Raw genomic sequence first — 24,402 nt, forward strand, 5'->3', positions numbered from 1 at the left:
TCACTCATCACATCTGACATACAACCAGTGCTCAATATGTGTGCTGGAGGAATAAAGCAGAGTGACGTGAGCTTTGAGGTTTACGGATTTATTTATCTGGGAGGCAGAGAGACTGACACAGACAGAGGGAGAGAAGGGAGGGGGAGGGAGGAACCAGAGAGGAACGAAAGGGAGAGGAGGGAGAAAGGAAGAGACAGAGTGCACACTAGCTCTCATCTGTTGGTTCACAACAGCCTGAAGCACCAAGAACTCCGTCAGTCAGTCTCACATGCAGGTGGCAGGAGCCCAGCCACTCGAGCCCTCACTGCTGCCTCCTAGCGGCTGCACTGGTAAGACGCTGGAGTCAGGAAACCCAGGCGCTCTGCGGTGGGCTACCGGGCATCATCCTTACCAGGCCAAAACACCAGCACTGGGAGCAAAGCTCTGATTCATCTCAGGCTCTTTATCAAGGTGTACACTCCAACAAGACAAAGGCCTGCCCACAAGCGGGGGATGATGGGGTGCAGGGACTGCAGGCTTCACAGGGTAATCGAAAACTGGCAGGCCAAAAGGATGGAGAAGACACCAAGGTGGCTAGTGGCTGTCGCCCACTTCTCACCTTGAAATTGGATAAGAAGAGGTGACAAGAGTCTAGGGGCTCCTCCGCACTCCACATGCAGACTGCTTGTTGGGTTGCTCTGGTTTCTGTGAGTCCTCACCAATAGCTAAGACCTGGAGAATCACATTTAAGGTCCACAGCTGTTCACAAATGCCAGTTTCTGGAATCCCAGTGGTTTCTTGAATTAGGGAACCAACACTAAGGAGCTGTTGTTGTTGTTGATTAGGAGTTGTTGTTGTTGTTGTTGCAGCATGCGTGTTTAATGTGGAACATTAGTCTCTGGCCAGCCTCAACATGTGTGTGAAATGATTAGAGGTTCTCACTGGAATGCAACTACCCGTTTGGAATGTTTCCAAGCACAGAAAATCTCAGGGTTGGAAGAGAGTCTTTGGCAGTAGACAGCAAGGGCTGATCATCAGTAGGAACAGGCTGCTGCAGGCCTGGGGCTGGGGAGGGTTGCTGCTTCTCACGGGGAAAGTGTGCTAGAAACACTGTGGTGCTGGTCACACCCAGTGCTTTGCAAAGGTCAAGAGTAAAGGAAGCAGGGTCATGATAGGGTCCTCACTCTTCAATCCCTCCAGAGTTTTTCCAAGGGAAGGAATCGCTTTCCCAAAGCAGCTGAGATGGGCAAGTAGCCCCACCTGCCAGGAGTGCCAGAAGCTGCAGCATTTCCACCCTGGCTGCATGGGGTCTTCCTACATTCCCCCAGTCGCTGGTGGCCCAGTTTCAGACACTGGGGCTCCCTGGCTGTCACAGCAGCTGCTCCTGACCCCAGTCTAGGAGTGTAAGGTCAGGGTATGGGCTGAAGCGGCAGGGGCGGCAGAGCAGCTAGGGGGCTCCTGGCGTTCCTAGGCACAGGATGCCTTTTTCCTCTGGGGGAAGCCATCCATCCCCCCTTCTCTTCATTGTGAGGCATAGAAGGTCATGCACTTTTTTTTCTGATTTATTTATTTTTACTGGAAAAGCAGATTTACAGAGAGAAGGAGAAACAGAGAGTGATCTTACATCCGCTGATTCCCTCCCCAAGTGACCACAGCAGCCAGAGCTGAGCCCATCTGAAGCTAGGAGCCTCTGCCGGGTCTCCCACACAGGTGCAGGGTCCCAAGCTTTGGGCCATCCTCGACTGCTTTCCCAGGCCACAAACAGGGAGCTGGATGGGAAGGTAGCAGCCAGGACACGAATCAGTGCCCATATGGGATCCTAGCACATTCAAGGCGAGGACTTTAGTCACTAGGCTACTGCACTGGGTCTGATCATGCGTTTTTGCAGAAGAGCAGCTTCAGTGGAGCCCTTCCCACACAGCACTGGGTCTTTGGTGAGAAAATGGAGCCAGAACATTGCCACGATGCTGGCCCAGGAGCACACAGTGAGCGGCCCCCTTCCCATACAGAGACCACCATCTTCTTCCTGCAAGAGAATTCCGGGCTCTTCCCTCCATCCTGCCAGAAGACACCGTCTCCCAGCCCCCAACTGCACCCCAGGACACTTGGCTTTCTGTGTCAGTACACTTTGGCTCAGTCAGACCCACTTCTCAACAAAAGCACCTTCTCCTCACTTTCTCTACCCCTACCACAGTCTCTTTTAGAGGCCCATCCTCAGCTCCTCACACCTTCCTAGCTTCTTCCTCTGCATTCCCTGAACTCTATTTGCATTCAGTTTCTTCTGCCTCGGGTGGCAGCCACAGTACATCCCCCTAGGATATGGAGATTAAAAGGTTCAGGTCCAAACTCTGGCCCTGCCACACAGAGCCTTATGACCTTGGCCAAGTCACTGGGCCCTCCAAGACACCAGGATAATAAAAGTGCCTGCGTCTTGAGGATTTGTGAGATGAAATGAAATCATGCTTATAAAGCACTTGACACAGTTCCCATTAAGTTTTAATCCACATTCTTTTTCTTTCCCTAGCATGCGCCTTCTGGCTGGTGGGTGTAAACAAACAGGGAGAGAAGATGAGATGGAGACCAAGATGCAGAAGGATAAGGAGACATCCCCCTAGTGTCACATAGTTCTAAGACCCAGTGTTCTGTGGTCGTCAAGAAGGTACCATCCAAATTGGAAGAGGAAAACAACCTCCCAGCTCCAGGACAGCATCCTCAGTGGTAGGTCACACGGCCAGAGACATTCAGGACCAGGGAACACAATGAAACCGTGCCAGATGCTGTGGTGGCACCACCTGCAGAAGAACTGAGCACACAGACTTATATCTTTAACAACAACAAAAAAACCTAATCACTTCCACAGCCACTTGTAATGACCTGGGTGACAGGTTAGAGTGAGCACTGACTCAGACACCTCTTGGTCCCTGGGAGCAGCAGGGAAAGGAGACTAATAACCAGGAGACCAACCGGCTCTGTGTCTACAGCACAATGGACAAATTAGCCAACTGCTGGGAGCATACACCATAAACACAACTTGTGGGAAAGGTTCCTGCTGAGATACCTTGCTGGTATACATGGCCCCAGGAACATTCACCCAAAAGACTTACACAGTGGGGAAAAAAACGTTTCATAGCAACAGCGAACATCAGTCTAAATGAAGAGGTTGTTAAAGCTGGACTTCTAGAGGATACATTCACAATGACAAGTTGGTAATACCTTACTTTACAAAATGCCCAGAAGGGTTTTCTAATAATTTTTGCAGGAGGAGAAAAACAAAGGAATGACACGGTTCTTATCCTTTAGTTCAGGCAGTAGTAGAGGCAACAAACATGTATTTGTGATTTCAAAACTCCTGTTTTAATCTCTGCTGGAGCCCTGAATATGCTTACAGACCTTCTGATAGGCTATTCCAGAATTTTTAAACAGCTGAATTTGGATGTGTTGACTGGGGCATGAATGGTCCTTCAACAGAGCCTCATCACTCCCTTAACGCCTTTCCTACACCCTGGACGGCCTCCTAGACTCTGAAAGCTTGTACATCCAGCAGGAAAGCAGAACCTTTACTTTCTTAGTACATTTATGCTTCTGACCAGAAGCAATGCAGTTTGAACCAAACAAACTGCAACCCAGACAAGCTCAGCTGCATAGAAAAATGCCATGAACTTAACAGGTGCCTTTCAGAAGCAATTTTGCAACATGCTCCACTGACACAAAGATGAAAGGCCAACATTCTTGCCCCATTAGGGCTTAAGATAGTTTCTTATCTATTTCATGTTGCTATAATCAAATGCATGAATTTGCATATTTAATCATGAAAAGAGGCTTAGTTGTCAACAAATTCTGGGGTCTGGAAAACTCAAGAAGCCTGGTACAGCCACCTGGCTGCATCACAGTGCAAGTCTGTCTGCCTGTTTGTCTGTCTATCTATCTATCTATTTAGGTGTGGGTTTTCTATCTATTTTTTTTTTTATTTAGGTGTGGATCTTGAGACTCAGATGGAGTTCCCAGCTCATGTCTTCACCCTGACCTACACTGGCTGTTGCAGTCTTTTGGGTAGTAAACCAGTAAGTAGAAGATATCTTTGTGTGTGCATATATATCACTCTGTCTTCAAATAAATAAGCTTTCTAAAATCTTTGTGGAGAAAAGAGACGAAGCAGATGCTGATGGCTCCCAGCGAATAAATCATTGTATGTTCTTCGCTGGAAACCAACAATCTCACTTCCCTCTGGTAAATGAACCACCTTAGCCTAAGAATAAGAATAAGAATAAGAATAAGAATAAGAATAAGAATAAGAATAAGAATAATAGGAAAAGAAAGAAAAAAGAAAAGACAAGAAGAAAAAGAAAAGAAAAGAAGGAAGGAAGGAAGGAAGGAAGAAAGGAAAGAAAGAAAGAAAGAAAGAAAGAAAGAAAGAAAGAAAGAAAGAAAGAAAGAAAGAAAGAAAGAGAAAAAAAGAAAGAAAGAAAGAAAGATTGATTTAGAAAGTCAGATTTACAGTGAGAAGGGAAGACAGAGAGACAGATCTTCCATTCACTGGTTCACTTCCCAAGTGGCCACAATGGCCAGAACTGTGCCCTTCCAAGGTCAGGAGCCAGACCTTCTTCTGGGGGTGCAAGATCCCAAGGCTTTGGTCTGTCCCCGACTATGTTCCCATGCCACAAGCAGGGAGCTCAAGGGGAAGTGCAGCAGCCAAGACACCAATCAGTGCCCATATGGGATTCCGGCATACAAGGTAAGGACTTTAGCCACTAGGCTACCATGTAGCATCCCAGATCTTTTTTTTTTTTAAAGATTGTTTTTTATTGGAAAGGTAAATTTGCAGAGAAAAGACAAGACAGAGAGAAAGATCTTCCATCCACTGGTTCACTCCCCAAGTGGCTGCAAGAGCTAGAGCTAAGCTGATCTGAAGCCAGGAGCTTCTTCCGGGTCTCCCATACAGGTGCAGGGTCCCAAAGCTTTGGATCATCCCAGGCCACAAGCAGGAAGCTGGATGGGAAGTACAGCAGCTGGGACACAAATAGACACCCACACAGAATCCCAGCTCTTGCAAGGTGAGGATTTGGCCACTGAGCCTTTGTGCCAAGCCCAGGCGAAGGCTCTTATCTTAGGGTGGGTCTATTTAACTCAGACTAGTATCTTCCAGTCCTCAAAATCCACACCTAAATAAATAAATATTTAAATTAATAAATAATTTCTAAACTTAAAGTATATACTATGCATTGTTGCTATAGAGACAAAACCCACCAGAATGTAACTAATAGCAGGGGTCTTGAGAAATCTGCATCTAGGTGATGATTTTAAATAACTCAAGCCTGTTCTTATGTGTCCTCTAATTATCTGATAAGCATAAACCGTTCTTGGTCATCAGGACTGAGCAAGTGGACGGATCTGGAAAAATTACTTGCTAATCACAAGCCAGGCTTATAGTGAAAATGAGACTGCAATCTTTGTCATCTGATTTAATGCAAAAGATCCAGTTCCACCAGACTCTTTCTGTCCCAAGAGCCAGATCATCATGTGGCAATCTCTTCTCATCTGGCATCCTATTAAGTAGACTATGAATGTGACTACCTGTTCCTACAGAGAGTTAAACTCTTTGCAAGGATGACTCACAGTGTCATGAGCTTCCATGTCAGAAGTTCAGCTGCCCTGCAGCTAGAAGGAAGCTAGGCAACACGGGGAGGCCACAAACAGGTACTCAGACCAACAACCAGCACCAGCCACCAGATCACTTCCAGCTGATTCCAGCCCCCATATGCCAAAGTCTTCTCCACAAATCTTTCCAGTCAAGTCCAGACATCAGGGGACTAGAGAAAAGCAACTCCATCACTTCCTGCATGAATTCCTAACCCATAAGCCATCAGCGTAACAAAGTGGCTATTTTTACACTAGTATAATGTGGGGTAATTTATTCCAGCAATAATAATAGTCTGAGGAGTTGTGAAGTACTCTCTGAATTAGTGAAGAAAGCGAGCATTATGTTTGGCGTCAAATGGACATTGCTGATTTCCCAGATGAGGACAAGTAGGCAGTTAGCCAATGATATACAATAAATAAGGACCCCTCTTAACACCAAGCATATTTATTAAGCCCCATCAGCAGTTCCTTTGTGTACCACCAAACAACCATTTCCTATTCTTACAGAATAGTGGTGGCAATGGTCACCTCTCTGTCCCCCAGGAGGCCGCTCTTTAGTTCTATCTCCTCTCAGAAATGAACTGCCTCATGATGCCATTACATGGCATCTCCTCCAAGTCTCCTTCTTCTCTGTCTCTACTGTTCGGTGCAGCAATTGTCAGCAGTCACACTCGGATCTTCCTTGATCCTCACAGTCTGCACATCACCAGTTCTCGAGCCATGTACCTGGAAGCAATCTGCTTCTCCCCACCTCCAGCACATGTAAGCGAGCCAAGGAGAAGCGCTCTGCAGAGCTCATGCTCTGTGCACTGGGCCACTGCTCCCACCCTCCTCCAGCACATCACTTCTTCTCTGGCTGCAGCTATAGCCTCTCCCTGCTCTCCCAGCTCCTACTCCTCCCCCTCACAATCTTTTCTGCACACAATACCCAGTGTAACTTTCTAAATTCCTCACTAGACCCTTCTGCCCCTCAATGAAACCCAGCTCTGATGACCCCACCCTTCCTTGTTCCCTTTCTAACATCCTTTTCTTCCACTTTCTCTCTCACTCTCCTCCAACCACACTGACCTTCTTTCCATTCTCCCCAGCCCACCCACCACCACTGCGAGCCTTTGCTCATGCCTCTATCCAACCTGAAGCACTCCTTCCATCTCTCCATGGCCCCCAATCTTACACTTGACCGTCATCTCGGGGACATCTTTTCTGATGGCTTTTGGTTGAGTAAGACAGTACACTAATGGCTTTCTTGGTAGCAGCCTCTTAGGCTTTTTTCATTTCTATTAATTCATTTCCTTTCCGTCCTTACCGACTGCCTCTCCATTAGCCTGTGAGTTCCCAAATGCAAAGGCCAGGTGTCAGTCCTCCAGGAACACATCCTCAATCTCTAGCATTGGCAAATAGCAGATGCCATCAGACTATGTCAAATGAGTGCCCAAACTTGCACACTGTGTGGCAGAAGTCTAAGGTACCCCACTTCTATTTTTTTTTAAAGATTTATTTATTTTTATTGAAAGGTGGATGTACAGAGATGAGAAGAGACAGAGAGGAAGATCTTCCGTCCAATAGTTCACTCCCCAAGTGTCCACAATGGCTGGATTTGAGCCAATCTGAAGCCAGGAGCCAGGAACTTCTTCCTGGTCTCCCACAGAGGTGCAGGGTCCCAAGACTTTGGGCTGTCCTCGACTGCCTTCCCAGGCCACAAGCAGGGAGCTGGATGAGAAACAGGACCACGACCATATGGGATCCCGGGCGTGCAAGGCAAGGACTTTAACCACTACACTATCGCGCCAGGCCCGACCTCATTTCTATTTTCCTTCCAGTCTAACCATCAACCAGTGGTTCTCAAAACGTCATCACTGCCCAACAGCATCAGTTTTGTCAATGCATACTCAAAACTTCAAGGCCTGCTGAATCTTTCTAAATACTGTATTATGAGTCTTTCAAAATAGTGAGACCAGTATTTTGAGTCCATCCCACCTTGCCCCCGACGCACACCTGAGATTAAGAATCATGGTCATAGGCCATCCCACAGACTTACATACTCTTCAGGAGTATTTCTCAAAGTGTTCTTCATAGGTTCTGGGAGAGTCTCACCTTTGAGCTTAAAATATTTTTAAAGGAGGGACAAAAAGATTCAAAGCCAAATTATTTTGAGAAACATTATGTTGAAGACAGTAAAATTGATTTCTCTCTATGTAGGAATTCTCAGTGACTTTCACATAGCAACACATATTGCAAAATCACTGAAAGGGAAATTTGCAGAAGTGCTTCCACAATTTTACTTTACCTCAAAAATCTCCTTTATCTCCTCTAAACATATGTCAGACATATTCTGGACTCATAGGAACACATTTTGGAAAATGATGTCATTATGGAATCCCCCCTGGAGAACAACATCCCAATTCATTGCATTATGCAGCAACACTAATCATCTCTGAGTCGCTTGCAGCAACTGTTTTAAGCCTTGTGCATTTTTATCTTTTGATCTTCCTCATACTTGAAAATGAATGTTAATATTAAGTATGTCTTCATACATATATAAACAACAAAAAGAAATCTGATCTTTGCTAAAACACCAAGTGTTGGTAAAGACAAATACGGGTGAGTAGAAAATGATGGCAATCTCAAGTTGAAAGAGAAACAAGGAGAGTTTGGTCTGTCTTAGGCAACAGGGAGCTTCACTATTTAAACTGTGAAAGTTCCTTGCCTGGGCATCAGAACGCCAGCTTCATATCTGGGGCTCTGGGAAAGGCCTGACTTTCTTTCCCGGTTTAATGGGGTGGGGGTGAGCGGTAAACCCCTCATACAGGGCTGACAAACTGTGCAAGTGATGGGAAAATGATCAGGCCCGGTTTGACAATCGGTAACCTTGAGAAAGCAGAGCCAGCTTGGAAACAGGACATTAAAATATTCATGCCAAACATTCAGTGTTTACTTAATTGGGACTAATGATTAGCTTCTTAATGAAATTTTACAAGCCTAGTTGAACAGAAAAAACATTTGCTTCTCTAAAAGCAAATAGGTCTGTTTGCATTATAATCAGATGCTTGGTGCACAGAAGGCCAGCAGCCCTCTGGAACAAGGCTAAACAGCTGAGAGATATCTGACATTTCTATAAAGATGAAGGTGTTGAGGAGTGTAATAGGAGCAGCACAGTAAGGGCCAGCAGGCTTGGAATTTGCAGAACTGAATACTACAGACTCAGATCTAAACTTCAGGCACTGTGCTAAGCAGTTACAGTCACGGATGACCAAAGGTGTTAATACAGTAAGCAGCGGTTCCAGACTGTTTGGGAGGACTAAGGAGGCAGATTAACTGGAACTACTTCTGCAATTCAAGCAGGCTATTGTTACTGAGGCTTCAGGTTACAACATAAGAAAGTGGAAGAATCAGTAAGATGGGGAGAACAAACAGGTGGAACTAAAACTATTGTGTATGCAGGCGGTGGGAGCCTGTGAGTACACATCTATCCAAAGCCACACACTAACACCAAGAGAGAACCACTGAAAAACCATGCACGTGAGGTGATCATGATGCATCAGAGAACGAAGCCCCTGGGTGTGGCATAGTGACAGTGGGGAAGGCTACAACATGCACGGGGGCAGGAGGTTTAAGAGGATGCTCTCTATTATCTGCTTAATTCTGTTGTAAATGTGAAACTGTTGTTAAAATAGCCTTTTTTAAAGTACAATAAAATAAAAAAAAATTCCAAAGACATTTTTGTCATATTTACAGCAAGACTGAGAATGTATCAATTGCTCAAATCAAAAATCACAGTTATTATCATTACTGTTATTCTGATCATTATTAGCAAGGTAGCTGATAAAAGCCATGAGAAGCTTTCCAGCACTCTGTTCAGCCCCTACCCATCCACTTCCCTGACACTGTGGCTCAGGGTAGCATGTGGTTGGTCAGGCCACATGAGGAGTCCGCAGGGATGGGACAGCTCCACTCCCATCACAGCCCTGCTGCTTCCTTTGTTACCTTGCTTCACCCACCTGATCAGGATGTGATCTAGGCACACAGGAACCGGCCACATTCAGTACAATCACCAAGAGCCCCTGACACGGAGCTGAGGACTAGCTCAGTGCCAATGCGCGCTGAACGACAAATGGCACAGTCACAGTTAAACAGGAATCTGAACTGCTTTGTGAGCTTAAATACTATTTTAAAGTTTAATAAGATTCCAGGAAATATGCTAATCGAATTTATTTAGGTACACGAGAAAGCCCTGTTTTGAAATCGGTAAATGAAGTCGAGTCTGACTACATCTTGAGAAGGATATTCATAGCACAGTCTCAAGATGGATCTTAACAAGCCAAATGCAAAGCCAGGTCAATCACCTGACCTTCTCAGAAAGTTTGTCTCCTTAGTCAAAGATCCCTAAGTCCTTATTCAAAATGATGGGTGGCAAAATCTCCCTGAACTTTCCCAACCATACCCAAAATTCTATGCAAGAAATATATGAAATCCTTTTTAAATATGATTTTATCCTCTAACAAGTATTATTTTAATAGGACACTCAGAAAGAGGGCATTTATAGAAAACCCATGCACCGTCATTACACTGTGCCTGCACTTCATATGGACTTGTCCCATTATAGCCCAAAAATAGTATCAAAAGCCACTTCTAATATTGCCACAGGGCAACTTGACATATTTATTCTCTTTTTCCCTCCTTGACAGAAAAGCTGGGAAAGGATTTTCTTCAAAATGGAAGAACTATTTGTTGAAATAAATTATGGATGAGGGAATTCTATTTTTCAAGATACCTAAAACAAAATTATGATTCCTTGAATAAGAGAACTTGTAAATTACATGTATTCAGTGTTGCTGAAGATTTACATTTTGTATTAATTTACAAAGATTTTATTTTTACAAAAAGTATATTCCTCATGAACATCCTTACTAAAGAGTTCTTTCTAGGTCTTTTTAAGTACTCAATTTGATCATCTTTAAAATGTTTTAATTGTGGTAGGATGCACATAAAACTTACTGTTTTAATTTTTCTAACCATTTTTGGGATTGACACAATCACCCAGGTCAGACTCAGAGAACTCTGGTCAGAAGAAGGCCACATGACCACAGTTAAAAGGCTGTCACCAAAAATGGACTTACTGTGATAAAATCCTAGAAGAAATATAATGGGAATATAAATTACATGAGATAAGTGTTTCATCCACCCACACAGATAAGCATCAAACACCACATAGTGAGTGAGAAAAAACATGTTACCGATGATATAAACAATGGCATGTTTTAAAACTACACAACACCAGCCATTGCTTTTCTATTGTGTACACACAAACACACACACACACACAGAGAGAGCAAAGTCAGCGCTGGAGAGGACACACAGAACTTCCCTCAGGACAGTGGTCTTCCCTGGAGAGAGAGGCCGAAAGGGGGTGACGGGTAGGGGAGACTCAGACGAGGCTCTGGCCTTCACCTGTTGCTAGTCCATTGCAGACACCACTGGGAGTGACTCAACTCTGAACAAAGTTCAGCCCCAGCTCTCCCCGGCCTGATGTGCTAGTAGAAAAAATGGAAAACAAGCTATTTCACTGCATATGTCACCCAGCAAAAAGCACTAAGAGGAGAGTAGAGGCCAACAGAGTATTGGCCATGATCAGGGCCAGGATGCCCGTTCAGTGGCACTCATGCAAAGACAGGAATGACAGTGTGTTTCTATAAGGGGAAAGCCCTCCGAATCCATGAAATTTCATCCCTTAACTAAATGTGGAAAAATGTTCACACTTCAAGCAGTCTCGGTGGTGGGCTCAGGGTTGCTATTGGAATGCTTAAAATTTTTCACAATAAAAAAGATTTTAAACAATTCACAGCCATTAGTTTTCTGAACATTAGGAGGGACAATGTTAGGCATGAGAAATTTTCCAAATGGGGTATCCTGAGCCAATGAGTACAGATTCTGTTTTTTTTTTTTAGGGGTCCTGTAGATATTGGGCCTTTCTGAGAATCAGACAGCAATAGAAAACATTGCCCAAGCAGTTATGTTACACACACGTGCTCTATTGTTGGTTTGCTCATCTCTCTACTGTTGCTTCCCAAACAAAATGCATGCCTGTGCAAATACTTAGTCTCCCATTTGGAAGGGACAAGGCCAGAGGACGACTAGTAAGCCTAGCAGGTGTTTTAAACAGGAGGAAAGGCATATACCCAAAACTAGTAAGGACACAAAATATAAATAAGCATGAACACTGATGCCAAGACAGGACCTCTGGGCATGGGAGAGAAAAACATGCAGTTTCTGTACCACTGAGCCTGAGCGCTGCCATGTCATGACATACCGTGTCACCATTCATCCTCTCGCCCTAAGAAAGAGGCACTCAGTAACACTGTGCACAACAAGGACACAGTCACAGCTACGTAATTCCTGCAAACCAGCTTTCTGACATATTATGAACTAAGAAAGTACATACATGTGACATCTCTAATGCTCTAGCTGTAATAATTCTATAATAAATATCTGGTGTCTAGAGGGGGTGTGTACCAGGTTACCTGCCAACCGTGCTGTGGAACTGATACTCTTCTGTACGCAGACACTTTTCCAGGTTCCAAAAGGCTCTCACCTGGCAGAGACCCCTGGTTGTTCCAGGGGTGCGTGTTCTCTTCCTTCATCAAGTTGATAGCTCAATGCCAGTACAGTTTGGACACTACACAGGCAATTGCATCCTCTGCATCCTTAAAGAAAGGGAACATGTCCTCCCTCTGCGTCCCTCCTTTCCACTAGCTAGAATCTGGATGTGATGATTGGAGCTCTAGTGGGCATTGTGGGAAATGACATGGAAGCATAAAAGGAAACAGACCATGGTGTATCATGCCAGTCCCAGACAGCTTGTCACTGGACACGCTCTATATGGAAAAATCAATAAACTTCTAGTTTATTCAAAACAACTAAATTTTAACATATTTTTACTTGACTAGAAACTACTATCACTGTTTTTATTATTTTCACACTGAATACAGCCAAATCTAATTCTGATAAAAAAATATATCATCTCGGGCCCAGCGGCGTGGCCTAGCGGTTAAAGTCCTCACCTTGAATGCACCGGGATTCCATATGGGCTCCAGTTCTAATCCTGGTGGCCCCAATTCCCATCCAGCTCCCTGTTTGTGGCCTGGGAAAGCAGTCATGGACGGCCCAAAGCTTTGGGACCCTGCACCTATGAGAGAGACCCAGAAGAGGTTCCTGGTTCCCAGCTTCGGATCAGCACAGTGCCAGCCGTTGCACTCACTTGGGGAGTGAATCATCGGACGGAAGATCTTCCTCTCTGTCTCTCCTCCTCTATATATCTGACTTTGTAATAAAAATAAATAGATCTTTAAAAATATATATATCTATATATATATAATCTCATCTCCTTCATCATAACCTCATGAAAAGCTCATAATCAAGTCCATTTTATAACTGAGGTCGAAGAAGGTGAGATCAGGGACTTCTGTTCCCTTGTCCAGCCCACTGCTCTTCCCTGCGAACTACCTGTTCATGTGACTGATACACAGGATTCACCAATAAATAAGATACACTGGCTGGGACACCCACACTTGGCTATAAAGAGCTCACACCAGAAACTCCGAACATGTGCTTGCGGGTTACGGAAAGCCACGAGGAGGTTTAGGAGGGTCGGGGGCTACAGGAGAAGGAGTTCTGAGGAATCCATATGGCACACCCATGGCCAGCAGTACATCCTTTCAGAAGCAGAAAGTTGGCAAGTGCCCTGACTACAGCCAGCTCTGTAACCTCCTACAGAAGCGCTCACCCAGCCCTCGGGCTTCCAGCCTAATTAACACAGGAGTGCAAGGCCTCCATTTCTTCTTTCAAAGTCAGTGTTTCAAGGTTGTAAAAATAATATACTTACAAAACTACAGTTGGAAGGCCCTCAGGCTGTCACAATTACCTGCTTGGAGTTACATAACATTTGAAACCTGAAGCAATATATCACTGGTTGAAAAAACAAAAAACAGGACTGGTGCAGTAACTGATCTAAAATACACCTTCTATACCTTTAAATTGAAGCATGTTTCATAAGAATAAGCAAGAGGAGGTGTTTCTTTCTGTCCTGTTTTAAAAATATAAGACTTACTACTAGTTTTTCTCAAAATGTCTTTAAATTGGGCTGGTTTTATTCTAAACAACATTGGAACACGAAAGATGTCTGGAACCTTTTGAGTTTTACCCTGAACAAGACGAATGATCCCTTTGATTGTTTTTAAATCACTTACGACAAAAAAATGTGGTTCCTATCTAAGCTTTGTGATTTTGCCACCTAGAATCTCATCCCTACATATTTTTAATATCCCATAAGGGGAAGTCTCCTGACTTAAGCCACTCTTCCCCCCGCCCCGACTCTCCACTCCCTTTCCCCCGCAAGATGACAGGAGAACAGAAGCCACAGAGAAAGAGCAGAAGCTTTTCCACTCAGGCTTCTCAGCAGCCAGCTTAGGCCAGGACAAAGGCCCTAGGGACGCGATACAGGGGGGCAAGGCCGATGCTGGCTGCCACTCACCAGAGCAGATACATCACTGCCACATACTGCACTTGTCCAAACAAACACAATGAGTGCATTCTGTGGAAGCTGGTTTGATGGTGTATGTGTTGATATAAATGCACCTGTCTCTATCATGTGTAAATATAACACTTGTACATGGTCAGTGCAAACCTTAGTCATATACAAGGGAATTTTAAAAAGGGGGATAACCATTACCCAGACTGCACTATGATTAAACTTTCAAACATCATGCTTCTAGGTCTCTTCAATACTTATTGAGTCATGTGCTATTTAATGATGGGGAAATGTCCTCAGAAATGCATCATTAAGCGATGATAAAGTTGTGCAAACATCACAGAGTGCACTTGCACAAACTAAGAAAGCTATGAAGTTACCAGCAAATATAACCTCATGGGACCACCATTTCTAGGTGGTCCACTGAGGATATTATGCAGCACATGACATTGCATGCTGCTTACTGTGGCTTCACTTATATCTTGAACAACTCGCCATTGACTAAATGCATGGAATAGGCAAAAAACTAATGCAAGTCACCCTTTCCAAGATAGCAAAATAGAACCATGGGTGAACAATGATACATTCAAGAATAATTTACCCAATTTCATATTATACTAAGCCACAAAATGGCAAACCTTATTTGTGTATAAATTCAGGGGACCATTCTGATTCCTTAGGATAAACTTACCAGCATGGTACCATGTTAAAGGGTTGAACAGTTGGAATGCTGGTGCCAAACTGTCTTTCTAATGGTGGCATAAACTAACTCTCCCGAAAAAGACAGAGCGGTTCCTCATTTGAGCTGATCTGAAGCATAAAGAATGGTACTAGGCCCTGGGTGGTAACCTAACAGCTAAAATCCTTGCCTTACATGTGCTGGGATCCCATATGGGCATTAGTTCCAGCTTCCTGCTTGTGGCATAGGAAAGCAGTGAAGAATGGCCCAAAGTCTTAGGACCCTGCACCTGCATGGGAGACCCAAAAGAAGCTGGCACCCATATGGGATCCCAGCGCATGCAAGGTGAGGACTTTAGCCACTAGACTACCATGCTGTGCCCAACTCTTCATTTTTTTAAGAATAATTTTTATTTGTTTATTTGAAAGGCATAGCTACAGAAAGAGGAAAGATGGAGAGCTCTGCCATCCCTACACCGCCACAACTGCCAGGGCTGACCAGAGCTGTGTCACACCAAAGCCAGGGGCCTCAAGTTTCATCTGAGTCTCCCACATGGATCTAGGAGCTCAACAGTTGGGTTATATTCCACTGCTTTCCCAGATGCATTAGTAGGAATCCAAATGAGAAGTAGAGCAGCAAGGACTTCAGCTGACGCCCATATGGGATGCCGGCATTGAAGGTGGCAACTTAACAGGATTGAACACCACAACGCCAGCCCTAACATTTTCCATATACATTGTACATATCCCTATTCCACTTCTGATCCAGATTTCTGCTGATCCACCTGGGAAGGCAGCAGAAATATGGCCCATAAACTTGGTCCTCAGCTACCCATGTGGGAAGCCCTACTGGACTTTTAAGTCCTGGCTTTATCTTGGCCCAGGACTGGCTGTTGTGACCATTTGGGGAGTGAATTAGTAGAAGGACGTGCTCTCTGTATCCCTCACCCCCCACCCTGCCACTCTATCTTTTAAATAAATAAGCAAAGTGGTTTTATGGGGAAAAAAACAAAAGATTTTGTTGTTTAAAAAACACTTTTGAAACCTATGCACTGTGTGCAACCTTCAAAAAGCTCCTGAAAGTCGTTATTATGAGCACATAAATGGATTTCAATTTTTTTGCCTAGAGAAAATTATCTTTTAAGGTATATCTTTTCATTAGATTTTTCTATGTGCTATAAAACTGTGTAGCAATTGTGAAACCTCTGGGGCTTTCTCCACCAGACAATCAGGAAGGATGCTAGCCAGCCCTGCCTTCACACATGTCGACAGCTGCGAAGCCACATCTCTACAGTCTGACCAGCACAGTCCTGAGTTCGTGGATTATTCTCTAGAGAGCACAGGCAGTGCCAACCAAACCACAAGCCCACATCTCTGGCAGGAGGTCAAGGGGGGGTGGGTTGGGTGGAGGAGAAAAAAGTGACAAAAAGCACCATTCCCAGAACTGTAATAGGATCACCGGCCTCCCTCCTGCCCCCCACCCAGCTCTGACACATGAGCCCCAAATGCTGTCAACACTTTAAGAACACAGGGCACTTCTACACCTGGAATACGGGTCCCTTGGCTTCTGAGCCATGGGACTTTCCTTCCAGACACAGGTGGCCAGAGAAACCTCAATTGCCCAAGATTTGTTATTGTCATCCACAGTTAGTAAAACGGTGGCCTGCAGGCTGGACTTGGCCCACAGTCATGTTTTCCTTGGCCTGCACTTTGTTGGATCAGTTTTTAGAACCAATATTTAACAATTTAGAGCTTTCCTGTATTTTTCTCTTAAAAACTTCAAAGCCTGGGCCAACCATGCTTTGCATTCCTCACAGCACTTGACAAGAGTGGAGTGATTCCTCATACTCCAACAGGGCACTTCTGTCATTGATGGGCCTGAGTTCGCTGCCCCTGCTGCAGACTTCCTTATTTCCAGCATCTGATTTAAAAGTTCCCAATTTTCTATGTAGACAAACAATCCCATGCCTTTATCCTCATGTCAAAGTCTTTGTTTAAAAAGGAAAGAAATCAAATAGGTTATACTAGAGGGAAAATACATACACACAAACACACAAGAAATCTAGAAACTTTAAGTCATTTATAGTTCAGGTATTTGAGAGTATAAATATATAACAGAATCAAGCAGAAGGGCTGGCATAGTGGATAGAGATACCACTTGGGGTACCAGTATCCCATATGGGTTCCAGTTCAAGTCTTAGCTGCTCCACTTCCAGTTAGGCTCCCTGCTAATGGCCTAGGAAAACCATGGAAGATGGTCCAAGTGGGTTCCTGCCACTCACATGGGAGACTGGAAGAAGCTCCTGGATACTGGTTTCACACAACAACTCAGCTCTGACTGTTGTGCCCATTTGGGGAATGAATCAGCAGATGGAAGATCTTTCTCTCTCTTTCCCTCTCTCTCTGTAACTTTGACTTTTAGATAATATTTTTTCAAAAATCAAGCAGAAAAGCATTTGAAAACATAAAACCTGTCTCTCATAAATCCATTGGTTATATAGCCATACTGAGTCCTCCTGGGTAGATTTTTTAAAATAAATTTGGCTTTTAAAATCATGCAACACCACAAAATACACACACATTACAAGCTTCCTTTTGTAAACTTGTCTTATTTCTCTAAAACGTCCTGTTGTCATCCCTGTCAAGTTTTTGTATGTTTTTGTTTGTTTCCTCACTTGAACTGTGAGACAGTCAGGTCACCCTTGCCTGCAGCCCAGAGTGAGGAACTTGCAGCTCGTTGGGTGTTCTCGCTTTGTTTCACTCTAGGTTCTTTGCTGACACAGGCTCAGCGCTCAGCTCGAGAGTCACTGCATTACCTAACATAGCCTTCCTGCCTGTCTTGGATTTCAAGAGTAACCAAAACATTCCAATACACTTTGGCCAAATCCTGTTAAAGTAAATAATAAATACTAACAGCTTGACAAAATTATCCTGTTGCATAAAATAGAGTATTCAGCTGCTCCACTTCCAAATTAGCTCCCTGCTAATAATCTGGGAAAACCATCAGAAGACAGCCCCAATCAGTTGGGCCCCTTCCCCTACATGAGCAATGCAGTTGAAGCTCCTGGCTCCTGGCTGTGGCCTGGGCCAGCCCTGGCCAGGAAGCAGTGGAGGGAAGATCTGTTTCTCCCTTTATCTCTGTTTTAACTCTGCCTTCCCAAATAAACAAATATTTTTTAAAAGACATGGGAAGACGAAGGGATGTAGAAGGAAAGGCTAAAAAAAACCATAGCCTAGAAAACATACACACATAAAACTTAAGCGAACAAATAAGAAAAAAAACTAAAGTGACAAATACTGTCTTGGAGGTAACAGGTGGCCCCTCTACTATTTATTTCTGTTCCTTGATATTTAAGGTTATCAGCCTTTCTTCCCTGTGCAAACCAACGACTAGGCTTAAGTTTCCAATCCTCACACATCTTCATCTCTGAATGTCCTTTGTTACCCTCACTTGCTTTAAATTACCTAATCTGTCCCTGGAAGAACGCTCAAAATGACTGATGCCATAGAAGCCCTGGCTAAAGAGGACAAGATTCTAAGCAGACAGCTAAAACTGCGGGGTCAAACGATTTTTATACACACCTGAAGGATAGGAAAAGGGTATGTGACATGGGTGTCTAAGAGGTGTGAGTGGAACAAGAGCAAGTGTGGATACTGAAAAGCCCTAAGATCTAAGGCACCAGGCCCTCCTTGCGTTTGCTCATTCATTCTTCCAGCCACTGATACATTTATTCCTCTCTCCCTTTATCTCACCCTCCCAGCTGCCACACACCTGAGCATCCACAAACACCAGCAAAAACCTACCTACGTACATCTCAGGTCTCAGCTAACAGATCACTTGATCAGGGCCCCATGATTAGCCCATTCTCTTCCAGGGCAAGTGCCCTTGATTTTCACTTTCAAACACATACCACAACCTGGTTCTGCATCTCTGGGCTTTCCTGCCATGCTGTGAGCTTCTTTGGGGAAGGACCATCTCCCAACTTCTGTGTCCTCTGCACCCTTGCACAGTCTCAACTCAGTCATTTTAGAATGAAGGCACTCGCAGACAGATAATTACTAACACTTGAATCCCCTGGAATTCTATAAAGCCACCAAAATCCATACTCTCCAATTCCTCAGGGACACACAAGCCACACTGATTTCCTACCCTCCTGGTAGTGAGGTGTGGCCACTGGACTGAGTCCTGAACCATGGAATGTGGGTGGAACTGACCTGCACCACTTCTAGTTGACTCAGAGTCATCCTTTCATGCTTTTCTGCATGTTCTTTTTCTGCAGCTGCTCTACAGACAACCCCCATAGTGACACTAGAAGCCACATGTGGATGCCAAGAATGCTGGTGGGAAAAGACCACCCCTCTCATCAGTTCATAGCAGAACTCAGCTTCCTGTATCACACACCCACCAGCCACTCAGAGGTCTCAGTGTCGCAGTCCTCATACTGCCTAAGAAATTCAGTGATATAGCTGGGTGACAGCTCAACTAAAAGCTCCTAGCCTTGATGAATCCCTACCACCCACCAACTATTTGTCACTTTCCTCGGGAGAAATAAAGCCTATTCAGACAGCCGTATAATCTGTGACTTTGCATAGAAGTCGTATGCATGGGATCACCAGGAAAAGATAGTGACCTTACCGTGGGCTTGCCTGAGGTTGGACCACAGTCACAAAACAGGCCAAAGGAATTCCGGTGATGTCAGCACAGGACAGTGAGCTTGCTTGTCTGACCTTCTCAGACAGACAGGTCAAACCCCATAGGCACTAGACAAATGCCCAACTTTCCTTCTCCAGTAGTCTGTCCCTGACCTCCTAGACTCACTTTGCCAAAATGTCACAAAACACTGTCCTGTTGTTTTTAGTGCCAGCTGGGGAGAAACTGCCAAAAGCCTTTTCAAAAAAGCCACACCAACCAGCAGTGCCACGGGACAATGACTACCCTAAATGAGTTGCCTTCTGAATAAAGCACCCAGCCAACTGGATAGAGAAGCAACTTTAGACATCATTCATGTCCTTGTGGCAAAGCTCCTCTTACACAAGAGGAGTATTTGAGTCATTCTGTTGTGTTTGCTGAACACTGGAGACTTTACAGAGAAGTCCTCTCCCTGATGAACTTGACTGTTTCAATAACTGAATTACAGGAAGAAAATTAGTACCATGTACTGCACATAATTGCTTGTTCTACTCTAGTCTAGGGAATTATTAAAAGGGTGAATTATTGACTCTTTGTACCTTTCTTCCTTGTAATGTGGTTGGTGGTTTCAAGACCTTTCAGAGCTAGTGATTCTCAGTCTTTTGGGGGTCCACAAAGACTTGAAGGAGTTGATGAGAACTCTTCACCCTTTTCCCATAAAATTATGTCTGTGCACATGAATAGCTTTCACTTAAAACTTCAGAGGGAGGACAGGATGACCAGTTCAACCATTCTCCCCTCATGGGGCTCACAGATCCCCCCAGCAAGGTCAGTAAACCTTTTCTCTCACAGGCCAGATTCTTAACAGGTCACATGAGTTTTTATAGCATTCTAGGCCACAAACAAGCTCTTTGACATTTAGTCAATGCTGCACAACAGTGCAAAAGAAGCCACAGATAATGTACAGTGAATGTATAGTGAATGGCCATGCTGCAACACAACTTTATTTAGACACTCAGCTTTGAATTCCATGTCATTCACATGTGTCACAAATATTCTCCTAATATTTTTCAACCATCTGAAAAGAGGAAAATGTTTAGCCGGAGGTCTACAAAAAGCTGTTGGACCACAGACTGCCAATTCCTGCTGCAGGACCTTGGTTCATCTCCTTTTAAAATGACACATATTTTTACCTATTTCTCATTGAAATTTCATATTTCTTTCCATGATTGTTCATATACACAATAAACCACAGAGGTAACCATAGTAACTCTACTTTTATGTTATGATCATTATCAGATCTTCTGCTATATCTGGTTGCTTAAATGTATTGGTAGATTCAAAAACAGAGAAAGAGAGTGGGCGGGTAGGAGTGAGAGAGAAATGAGAGATGAAGGGAGGGAGCAATGGAATGTCATAATACTCTCAGAATGTATCTATGAACTATATCGAACCTATGAGAAACTAAAACAAAATAAAAATGTATCATAGAGAATATGCACAAAATTTATTTCCAGTATTTTAGTCACTATATTTCAGTAAAATTGGTTTTCCTGCAGTTCAATGATTTTTTTAAAATATGTAGACACTGTCCACAGCTCTTCCTAAACACACAGGAAAAAGGTCAACAACACATCAAGGTGAGGAGCTGCTGCTGGCCTGCGAGAGGGCAGCAAAGCTGCAGCATCTCTTACCAGAGCGTTCACATCTTCCGTTTTGTGGATGAGCATCCGTATCTCCTCTGGATCTCCACTGAAGATCGCCTGGACCAGTGGTGGCTGCAAACACAAGGGAATGGGAATCAGAACAATAAATATTTGACTGCATTCAGATGCAAATCACGGGAAGAGGATTTGCTCCCTATAAGTTTACTGAACCCTCAACAGAAGTCTAGTGAAGGAGATATTTACATGAAGCAGTAACTCTAGGGCCTGGTGCAATTGGGTTGATCAGCTAAGCCTCCCCCTTCAAGTGCTGGTATCCCATATGGCTGCCAGTTCACATTCGGCTACTCCATTTCCCATCCAGCTCCCTGGCGTGTGGTCTGGAAGAGCAGAGAAGGATGGGCCAAAGCCTTGGGAGCCTGCACCTGCATGGGAGACTCAGAAGAGGGTCCTTGCTCCTGGCTTAAGGTTGGCTCAGCTCTGACCTTTGTGGCCACTTGGGGAGTGAATCAGCAGATGGAGGATTTTTTTTCTCTGTCTCTCATTCTCACTGTATATCTGACTTTCCAATAAAAGTAAGTAAATCTTAAAATAAAAATAACTATAATACAATCTGAAAGTCCTAACATACAGTTACTCTAGCAGATAATTACTCTAACGTTGGGACATGATCTATAATGAAGTGACATCAATTCACTCCTGATTGAAACTATCTTTGAAAAGCCCTAAGATTCCCGGTAAAAAGCAAACGATCAATTGCATGCTCTTGTGTTTACAATCCCTGTTATTCACTGGGCTCCGCTCCTAAACTTCACATGTGGAAGCCCTAATCCCCAATGCTGCAGTATTTGGGGACAGAGCTTATAAGGATGTAATTGAGGTTCAGTGAGCTCATTAGGGCAGGGAAGCCCAGTCAGCAGAGAAAAACCAGGTGGGAACAAGAAGGCAGTCAACCATAAACTAGGCAGAGATGTTGCACAAGAAACCAACGCTGACGGTCTCTGATTATTTCTAACCTCCAAAACTGTGAGAAAGTATGATTCTGTTTGTGGTATTTGTGATGGCAGCCTAGGCAGAGTAACAAAGTCCTTATCATTTCTCAACTTCTCATTAGCCAAAGTCCCTTCATAGCCTCAGAATTCTATCCCAAGCACATGTTGATAGCCATATTCCTGGCCATCTGAATGCTTCTTCATCAACATTTAGAAAACTTGAAATCATTCTCAATCGCTTGCAATTGCTTTAGTGAAAACACACTGCTTTGGGCCCAGTACAGTAGCCTAGCGGTTAAAGTCTTCGACTTGAACACACTGGGAATCTACATGGGTGCCAGTTCTAGTCCTGGTGGCTCCGCTTCCCATCCAGCTCCCTGCTTGTGGCCTGGAGAAGCAGTAGAGGATGGCCCAAAGCCTTAGGACCCTGCACCCACATGGGAGGTCCAGAAGAAGCTCCTGGCTCCTGGCTTTGGATTGGCTCTGCTCCAGCTGTTGTGGCCGCTTGGGGAGTGAACCATCAGAAAGAAGATCTTCCTCTCTGTCTCTCCTCCTCTCTGTATATCTGCCTTTCCAATAAAAGTAAAATAAATCTTTTTTAAAAAGGCACTGCTTTATGCCTAATTACATCCATTACCTATTTAAACTTGTGGTACCATGAGGCGGTAGGGAGCAACATGAGTTTACTATTGAATTTTTATTAAATCCATTAAACAAGACCCCAATATATAAAGAATCTATTAAGTGTGATTGATAACATAGCTGAAAGATTAACTAGGTCTGCTAGCAAAGGAAGTAGGCGGAGAACCCAGAAAAGATTCATGGAAGGCACTTTAAGGAATGTGGCATTGTGGGTAAAGCCATTGCTATCTCAGCATCCCATATGGGCACCAGTTCAAGTTCCAGCTTTTCCTTTTCCAACCCTGCTCCCTGCTAATGCGCCTGGGAAAGTAACAGAAGATACCCAAGTCTTTGGGCCCCTACGCCTACGTGGAAGACCGAGAGGAAGCTACTAGGTCCTGGCTCCAGTCTGGCCCAGCAGTAGAGGCAGCAGACATCTGGGGAGTCAGAGAATGGAAGCACCCTCCGCATCTCACCTTTCCCTCTCTATAAACTAATACTGCCTTTTTCAAATAAATAAAATAAATCTTTTTTTTTAAGATTTATTTTTATTATTTTTTTATTGGAAAGGCAGATATACAGAGAGGAGAGACAGAGAGGAAGATCTTCCATCCAATGATTCACTCCCCAAGTGAGCACAACGGCCGATACTATGCTGATCCGAAGCCAGGAGCCTCTTCCGGGTCTCCCACGCGGGTGCAGGGTCCCAAAGCTTTGGGCCATCCTCCACTGCTTTCCCGGGCCACAGGCAGGGAGCTGGAAGGGAAGCGGGGCTGCTGGGATTAGAACCGGCGCCCATATGGGATCCCGGGCGTGCAAGGCGAGGACCTTAACCACTTGTGCCACCGCGCCGGGACCAATAAAATAAATCTTAAAAAAAGAAATGAGGGTAGCAAGGACACTCCAGGGAGAGGCGGGAAGAGGGTACAGAACTGTGGACAAGCAAAGAATCTCTTACAGGTTTGGATGGTGTTTATTTTTAGTTTGGGGAAAAACAATCTAAGTAGTCTCAGTGGGAAATAGTAGGAATTGCTGAAGAAATATTACACAGAAAATGCAAAACTGCAGATACCAGGAATTCATCCAAAGGTTTCTCTGCTTCCATGAAAGCTCCCGGCAAATGGATAAATGCATCCCTCCTCTACCCCCTCCTCCCAAATGCTTTCCCCATTCTATTTCCTGCCAAGAAATTTGGATAGTTTCTCAAACGGCCAACAACTGAGTAACAAACAAGAAGGAAGACCTGGCTGCTCTTCCTAAAGATAAGGCGCTTCCTCCACGGTCTTGCCGACTTCTTACTAACCAACTTCCCAGGTTACATGTATTTGCCCTGCGACACGGAGCACATTTCACAGAAGACACAAAGTCCGATGTATATTCAAACATTGAATCTTGTTTCTTCAAATTCTCCATCTGTTCATGGCCAAACACGTTTGTGCATTTGTGCCCTAAGAGAAAACAGCCATATCCTGACTGTCCAAGATAACCAGAAAGAGAAGAATCAGATCTGAGTGTCAAGTCCACAGTGGTCAATCATCAGTTGACAGTCTAAGGCGTAAGCCTAGCTCCGCACTGCATGCACCACTAGGCAGGCGCTTCCAGGGAACTCGGCGAGCTGAGCAAGCCTCTCACTTGTGATGACAAGCAATGTGCACAGGCACCTCTACTGCATCTACT

At 44.4% G+C, this 24,402-nt stretch overlaps 1 protein-coding gene across 5 annotated transcripts in view; it reads right to left on the reverse strand.

Annotated features, from left to right (window-relative positions):
- Nucleotides 1-24,402, reverse strand: part of ANKRD44 (ankyrin repeat domain 44) — a 307,451-nt gene that overhangs the window by 161,652 nt on the left and 121,397 nt on the right. For all 5 annotated transcript variants that reach the window (XM_040971917.1, XM_040971918.1, XM_040971920.1 and 2 more), the window contains exon 2: nucleotides 21,143-21,226. In XM_040971917.1, coding sequence (XP_040827851.1) covers nucleotides 21,143-21,226 — 84 coding nt within the window. The remainder of the gene's footprint in view (nucleotides 1-21,142; nucleotides 21,227-24,402) is intronic.

This window comes from Ochotona curzoniae, unplaced genomic scaffold, assembly GCF_017591425.1.
Source record: "Ochotona curzoniae isolate NIBS_2020 unplaced genomic scaffold, NIBS_Ocur_1.0 contig_2210, whole genome shotgun sequence".
In the NCBI taxonomy this organism is placed as follows: domain Eukaryota; kingdom Metazoa; phylum Chordata; class Mammalia; order Lagomorpha; family Ochotonidae; genus Ochotona; species Ochotona curzoniae.